General features: G+C 31.7%; 1 protein-coding gene across 2 annotated transcripts; it reads right to left on the minus strand.

Moving 5' to 3' along the window:
- Positions 1 to 2,293: 2,293 nt before the first annotated feature.
- LOC132713731 (transmembrane protein 272-like) lies at positions 2,294 to 7,826 on the minus strand. 2 transcript variants are annotated; one of them, XM_060696408.1, is made up of 4 exons: positions 7,617 to 7,826; positions 4,980 to 5,154; positions 4,014 to 4,073; positions 2,294 to 3,770 (listed from the first exon to the last, which is right to left on the minus strand). In XM_060696408.1, exons 1-4 carry the CDS (start codon positions 7,824 to 7,826, stop codon positions 3,343 to 3,345), a joined length of 873 nt encoding a protein of 290 aa, XP_060552391.1. In that variant the 3' UTR covers positions 2,294 to 3,342. The 2 variants fall into 2 exon arrangements, with proteins under 2 accessions (XP_060552391.1, XP_060552392.1); XM_060696409.1 differs by lacking the exon at positions 7,617 to 7,826 and adding an exon at positions 6,199 to 6,335 and having other exon boundaries at positions 2,300 to 3,770.
- Between the last annotated feature and the right edge of the window lie 372 nt (positions 7,827 to 8,198).

Here is an 8,198-nt window from a genome sequence, read left to right on the forward strand (position 1 = left end):
GTAACATATAACAAATATTATTAACCGTTGTTGATCTTTTTTACGCATCCTTGATAGAAACTTATTTGATTTGAATTTATTTACATTGAATACTTTTGCCCGGATTAGTAGAAAATATTTGCGAACGCTATATCCTTTTTTGTAAACCATGGAAATATGGATTGAATAATTTGTAGACACTAAATGTTAGACATTTTGCATGGTAAAACAGGCATGTTATTGTAACGATAACGTTGTTTCTTGATGATGAATCTCATTTGAATTTATTTTCATCGAATGTTTTGTAAAATTAACATATTTAGTATAAAATATTTGCGAATATTTAAAATGTTTTTGTTAACTGTGGAACGTCAATTACCTAAGCCTCGCCCCAAATCTCCAGCAAGGTTTTGGGCCAAGGAATTATTTCATCGCGTAATGAATTTTTTTAATGGTTTTCTATGTGTCCAGGTGTCAAAAATAAGAAGTTAGAAAGAGAAATCCCAACGGTCGGGTGATGGTCGGGTGATTGGTTCTATCGCCAAGTGTCTATACCGATCACTTTCCGGTCAGAAATTTCGAATTACTTGATCTTATCCAATGGTAGATTCTAATAATTGGTTCCACATGGTAGCTGATTTCTATTACTTCCTTGCTGTCGTGTATTTGCTAGCGCCAAGACGTCAATACGCTAAGTTCACTTGTATTTGTCTTATGGCGAGGAGTGTTATGAACATCGACATGTGTAACATTCTTCCCATTTCGTTTGTAAATTGCTTATTTTCTGTAGAGAAAGTTGTCCATCATAATATTTAACCGTTGATACTTGAAATATTGTTACTGTCATCAAAGCCTTGAAGTATCTATGAGCCAAACACGCTTTAATGTCAGCAAGTACGTAAATACTCCTAAATTTGCTAAACAAAGCAAACATCTTTGTCTTGCAATTGTTTCTTTAGAAAGCAAGAAAGTGATTTCCAATTGTATTGCTAAAAGATTGTTAACTAAACTAGGATTTTTATAACGAAAGGGAATAATTACGATTCACAGAAATGTTGGTGTCTACACAAGAAGATTGACTAATATCTTCTCTTGATCAAATGTATCACATATAATGTAATTTTAATACTTTGCGGTGTTTCTTTAAGGTGAGAAGGAGGTATAATTTGAAAACAAAATACCTTATTTCTTATTTTAGTTAACAATTTACTTTTTTAGCAGAAAAGTTTACTTGAATCAGTCTGTTTTTTAAATACATTTTTATATCAAAATGATTTTGTGATGTGTTACAAAAATTGGTATAATGATATCCTTTATATGATATCCTTTATAGCAGGACAGACCAAATATGTTTCTAAATAATACTTCTTCTAAACGAAATTTGTTCAGAACAAATTTCCGCATTTTATAATCAATGTGAAATGAATTTTATTGAAATTCATTTCTTTTTACACATTATAGGATCAGAAACCTTTAAATAGACGCTAGGGATTACACGCAATCATCGAATTTTATGTAAGAAAAAAGTTAAGCGGATTTGTCCCTGTTCGAGAACTTATCCTTATGATGTAAATTTTTTATCTCCATAATAAATAAAAGCATTTTTATGTTTTGTTTGGGAGTTATCAGAACATTATTTAAGATCTGAACTTTCCTTTTATATCAGCACTAGTTTATAGATATTGACAGGGAATTGCAAATTCAACATTTGTCCCGAAGTTTGCATAATCATACCATATTGTTTGCTAAAATTTCGGATTTGTATGCCAATTTTTATGGTGGCTGATTTGGAATGCCTTTTTGCGTCGTGTTGGCGCTAGCGACAACAGGACAAAGCGCCAAACGGCGCGTTGTCGGACTTTCGTCTTGTCGCTCTGTCGCTAACGATGTTGCCAAACCGCGCGTTGCCGTGCGGCGTGTTGTCGCGATGTCACATTGTCGCTCGGTTCAAATCGAAGGATTGGCTTATAAGCCAAGCGACAGTGCGACATCGCGGTAACGCGCCGCACGACAACGCGCCGTTTGTCGTGCTTCGCTAGAGACAGGACGACAAGACGACAGCGCGCCGTTTGGCGCTTTGTCGTGTTGTCGCTTGCGACAAAACGAAAAAGGCGATAACGATATAGGTTGCGTTGTCGCTATCGACAACACAACGCGCAATGTACCAAATCAGCCACCATATTTTTTTGAAAATAAAATAACAGAAGAGAATATGAATTAAGGACATTATGTACGACTTAAAACGATTTAAAGATGTGTATCTTATTGTCAATTATTAGTAATTTAGAAAGCAAGACAGTTCCGTTATAGCAGCGAGTAATTTGTTTGGTAACATATTTTGAGGAGCCAAATGACCTGTTAAACGATTGTCAAATAATTTTCAGAATCTGGTTTCTTCCTCTGTGAAATATACAAATTCAACAGTGCAAAATACTGTATATAGAAATTTATTTTTGGCGACTTTCCGTCTCTCATATATCCACCAAATAAAAAACATAAATACAAACAACTCATATACTAAAACTATGATTGTACATAATTTGGAAACAAAGAAGAAAGTATATACACAAAATAGTCCTACAGAATGGTAGTGAAGAATAGAATATTTAATCTATAACATAAATGCCATTTTGCTGGTAATTTACACCATGCAATCGCAGCAGTTATGATGTAAATAGTTACGGGTATGTCAAGCTAGGTTCACACTATCAGAATTCGAACCAGAATGCCTAATCACTGTCACACGATTCTAGAATCTTTGGCACATCGGTATTAGATTCTCGTATCGAAATGTTTACGAAAGTATCTGCATGTATTGCTCCCATACGAAACCCTGGCTTTGGCAATAATGTCTTGTCGTGAATTCGACCTGGAAAACCTACTTTAAACTATATGATTGTGATTGAAAAATGACGTATAATTATTACAGGTCGTGTCAATTGAAACCTCGCATAATCTCGAATCTAAACCTGACATTTCAGATAAGTTCTGCGATCTCGCTTGATGATTGTAAAAGATCCCATAAAATAATGAATCTGGCATCACATGGAAGAGTTTTGTTTATTTATTATACAGTTATAATAGTTTTCAAGGTAGATTTAAATTAATTACAGTTTATTTAAGCGTATAAGAGGTAAATCCTTTGAAAAAATACAACAATAACATTAACAAATAAATATCAGTCACATTAGATAACAATATACATAACATATTATACAATCATTTAAAATTAACAATGATAGAATGGTCGTTTCAACATTCCATTGATATGCGCATTCACATGCACATCAATATACTTCGAAATGTCTTATATTGTCTTGAAATAACTGTTCGAATGTCACATATTTTGGTAATGTATTTTGTTTATCTATAACAACATCTTTGAGTACACACAAGTACACCTAAAAACATTGCGTACACTATCATAACAATATATGATCCACATAATTGGGAAACTGTAAAATAATAAACTGTTTTATCACACCAATTACTCGGTTCATGTAGAGTCTGTTTAAAAGAAGGTGTCCAAATAGTTAACGTCCAGTAAGTTCCCACAATTTGCCAGCCAACAAGGAATAAGAACAACAATGTATCCATGGTACGGTATGTTTTATTAGCGAATGCTTCGTCAGAATCACTATCACCAAATTCCGTATCCATATCTTCATAGCGACGAATTTGAATGTTTCTCCAAAGCGTTGAAAGCAGTTTGATCATTCCAAAACAGCCACCAACGAGCAGATAGACTGGAATCCGAGGTTCTTTCGGACAATCCTCTAGATTTTTGACTCCTGAAGTGAGTGAAGACACGTCTAGCTTAATTTCTAGTGTACAGAGAGTGTGTTTTTGGCAGCAAAGGAAAATAAAATCAACTTATTCGTAATTTAATCTTCACAATTTATATTTCTGATAAAAATATTAGAATAATAAAAAAATGATAACAAAAACTACTTTACTTCTACATATTTACGCAAAAACAGATATAGATTTTGTAAACTTTACGTTTACTAATATTGCTTTAAGAGCAATCTTACCTATCGAAATCATTGCAACTGGAATGGCAATTGACAGTCCTACACAAACCGTAACTACCACTGAAATAAAAATATTAAACTTAGAATTAAAAGCTGTGGCTAATATGATTTCTTTTGTTATTTTTCCATGACTAATATATCATATGAAAATCCTTGTTAATTTGAAAGTAAATCTTCATATAATCGGATAACACAACTTTTATCTATTAATCATTTTCTCTGAGGAATCAAGATATTAGTCTAAAAGATATTAAATAACTTATTCCTTGTAAACTGATATCAAATTTATTTAATGTTTTTATATATTGATAGAAATATTAACATTGTTATTTCTCCTGGCTGTGTGATATAAGTGTAAACACTGTTTTGGGCCGTGTAAGCAATTATATGGGATCAAATAAATAGTGGATATTCAAGTTTTTTCTATAATGAAACAGGATTCATTTTCATTGAGTGGTATAAAAATAAATATTTCATGAGTGGCTGTAGCCACGAGTGAAATATGATGGTTTTTATACCTCAAGATCTAAACAAATCGTGTATTCATAGAAAAAAATCTTGAATTTTCTCTTTACTTTTTACATTTATCTCTTTTTTGATATTGCAATTTCAAAGACTTTCCCTAAAACTGCAGCGAAAGATAAATTTTATAGTAAAAATACAGAAAATGAAAATACGCATTTTATTGCATTAATATTTCTTATTACATCTATAAGTATATAATACGTGTAAACGGCGATGTATTATATAAGCTCGTTATATACAAACATATTCCGAGAGTAGAGAATGGACCAATGGAGAAGTCTAACTTATTGAAATTTTTGAAACTACTTTCATAGATAAAATGGTTTAAGCACGTTTACTTCACATGTCTCCCGGGTTAAACTGCAGACATTTACCACTTGACAACTGATCATATTAATAATTTATAACATCAACATATTTGATAAAAAAATATATACGTACATGAGTTACAAATAATATTTGAAGTTTTACAGCAAAACTCGATAACATTTTCCGAATCGTTGTCGGCTTCTCTGATCTCATACATAAAAGACCCATAATCTGGCTGATTTTCTGCACTCATCTGATAGTCCACACCAACTGACGTACGCACCAGCTGTCTCTCATCGTCAAATGACTGTAATTACATATACTTTTCTAATTAATTATATTTAAACAATCTCTATTTACTCAGAGGAAGTTGGACGATGAATTTCTAAGGCCTTGTTTATTTTCTCGTCACGACAATCTATGTATGGAAGTGTCAAGGCAACACGTGCGCTCATAATCGATGCTCAGTTATCAAAACATTTTGTTTGCCTGTTTCTTATCGAGCAGTTGAAACAGACATTTCCGTTTGTTTTCATCCGACCAAAAAGTAACCAGTGTCGTATAGAAATAACAGCGCAAAACAGCATAAGGAAAAAAATCAAAGTTTGACAAATGTGTACATGAGAAAAAGAGAGAGAGAAAAAACAAACTAAGAATTAATGGATAATGGTCTGAGGAGACCGCAATAATGTCAGCATGTGCTTACAAAGATCATACATGTAATATACATGTACATTGTATATAGATTGTAACTGTCTTTAAAATACAACATAATTCCAGACCAGGGTTTGCTAAATAGTAGTTGTATATATATTATTATTTAAATTTGGCCATTGCAATTTTTAAAAAGTGCTTTAATTTGTCCGACGATTTCATATCGATCAAACTTTTACAACAACGTTCAGACAGATAAACTTAAATTGTAATAAGAATGTATCTTTGACATGTAAAGAAATGACAATATAATTACTAACTTCGGTGACTTACTCGTCTAGGTCACACAGTTACAAACAGAAAACTTGGTGTTCATTGTAAAATAGCTTATACAAATTATCATTAGCAAAATAAAATACGGTTTTTCCGAGCTGATCAAGAAAAAAACTCAGGAAAATTAAGTACAGTATCACATTAGACTGGTTACCTAGTAACACAACGGAAGTATTACTATTATTTCGCAATTTACTTTAATTACCAATATAACTTATTACTTCGTTAAAATGTTTTAATTTACCTAAAATAAACATATACAATGTATATAATATGTAACATACATGCCACTAATCCTTTGAAGGTAAAAAGAAAAAAAACAGCACATTTGGTAAATACATGTAAAAGAAAAAAGATTGCTAACCGTTTTCTGATCAAACCAAGACATTTATTTATTTCCAAACATATTATATTCAAAGCCGAGGTTTACTTTGACAAAATGCTATAAATTCATCAACAAACTTTGATGACTAACTAGATCATTGATAGACATACGTCACGTGAGAAACAGATGTTCTTTCTCAATTATTCTCAAATATTGAACCAGACGATCTAGTTACTCGACATAATACTCTGCTTTTTACATATCATACAAAACAACCGACATATCGGAATTATTTCATCTAAAGTGAAACATATGTTGATAAATTTTAAGCGATATATTGCACACAAAAGTTTATGTAATTATACATGTATTTTTATGCGAGTTATACATATACAGTACTTGAATGGATAAAGGATGAACATTATGTCGATAAATTACAAATTTATATGTATGTTTAAATAAAATATGACACATAATTATATCAATTACTATGTACAACTTATTTATAAAAGTTGCCAACCAAGAGTGTAGTAGGATAATTAAAAAACAAAATCTGTTTTGATAAGAAGTCAAATAAGTACAAGTAATTATTCTTTATCTAATAAACGCAATCGACCAATCTTTAATATAAAGGGTTCTTGCTGATACCGACTTATTGTATTTGAAGAGATGCCCACTTTACAGCTGTGCGTGTTTACACGTACATAGTTACGTAAATCCGTTACCTTTAATGCAAACATTCATACCTCAATATCATCTCAATTTGGAGTAATTTTCAGCATGAGTCATCATAGTAATGACAAATCTAGTCATTGTCAAGGTAAACATCATTTGATGTAAATAAATGCACGTATGAAATAAATAATTGTAGCTTAGAGTTGATAGGTCAAGGTTAGTGTTTTGCTTTGATTCTAGGGGAATTTTTGTAAGATTGACGGTAAAATGTAATGTATCTGGAGATAGAATGGTCACTCTAACCTTAGCACCATTATATAAAACGCTTTATATCATTCTAGAATCTTACAAAATCATTCTTGATAATTGCTCTCAATCATTATTTAAACAATATACTCATGTTTGCCATATCTGAAGAAGGAAAAAAATATTAATTTTTGAAGCCTTGTGCCTTGAAATGTGTATGATAGTCGTTGTTCTGTTATAGTATGAGCAAACGAAATTAGAATTAACAATGAACAGGTAAAAAACTATTTATTGCGGCATGTGAACAAAAATAAAATGAATACAAGGTATCGTGTTTATATACGGAAATGAAGTATGGGAAAAATAATAGCATGCGAGAACAAACTTAAGATTGTAAAAGTATATGAAGATGTATTTTAATTGCAGAAGCCTTTTGTAGACTCTGTTATTTCCTGAGAAAAACTATTGAAAGGCAATTAACGAGTATGTAAATGAATACCAGCAAAGTATTTAAAAATAGACTTAAAAACACTTACCAAAATGACGTCCGCTAATGTCCTTACTTTTGTATCCTCCTCACATTTCACATATTCATTCAGTTCAAAAGTGCTGCTATTTTCTGTGTGTTTTAGCCGGAAAGAGTCAGATGCACAACTTGTAACTGATTTCACGGACCGACGTGATCTTCGTGACCCCCTCAGAGAACCTCTTTTGATTCTGACAACAGTTCCCTTCCTTGTTAACATAGACATTATATGTTATCTGTGATTAGGTTCTAGTAAAATCAACTTGTACATTTCTTAAACTGTCATGTTTTGTTTCTTTCCAGTAAAATAAAATGTTGATTCATTTCAGCTTAAAAAAATCTGGACATAAAAATGGTTATGTCCACGTTTGCAATGTCTACTTCCTTTTCAAATGATTTTGTGTTTTAGATATGTGTCAATCTTGGTTAGGCTGCTTAAAAGGGTGTACAATCCACAAATAAACTAATAGTTTTTTTGTATCATCCTTTTAACATGAACTAAAGGAAGAAAATCTTATTTATTCTGTCACGGAAAGTTAATTTAGTCTTATTGTTAAAACATTTATTGTGCATTAAAGGATGATCTCTCACG

This window comes from Ruditapes philippinarum, unplaced genomic scaffold (genome assembly GCF_026571515.1).
Source record: "Ruditapes philippinarum isolate M1 unplaced genomic scaffold, ASM2657151v2 ctg493_1_1_1_1, whole genome shotgun sequence".
Taxonomy (NCBI): domain Eukaryota; kingdom Metazoa; phylum Mollusca; class Bivalvia; order Venerida; family Veneridae; genus Ruditapes; species Ruditapes philippinarum.

Excerpts from the sequence above, each read along its gene's own strand:
- LOC132713731 (XM_060696408.1), bottom strand. The coding sequence starts at position 7,826 with ATGTTAACAAGGAAGGGAACTGTTGTCAGAATCAAAAGAGGTTCTCTG. Across the intron at positions 5,155-7,616 it reads CATTAGCGGACGTCATTTTG|TCATTTGACGATGAGAGACA; the intron begins GTAAGTGTTTTT and ends ATGTAATTACAG. Across the intron at positions 3,771-4,013 it reads AGTTGCAATGATTTCGATAG|GAGTCAAAAATCTAGAGGAT; the intron begins GTAAGATTGCTC and ends CACTCACTTCAG.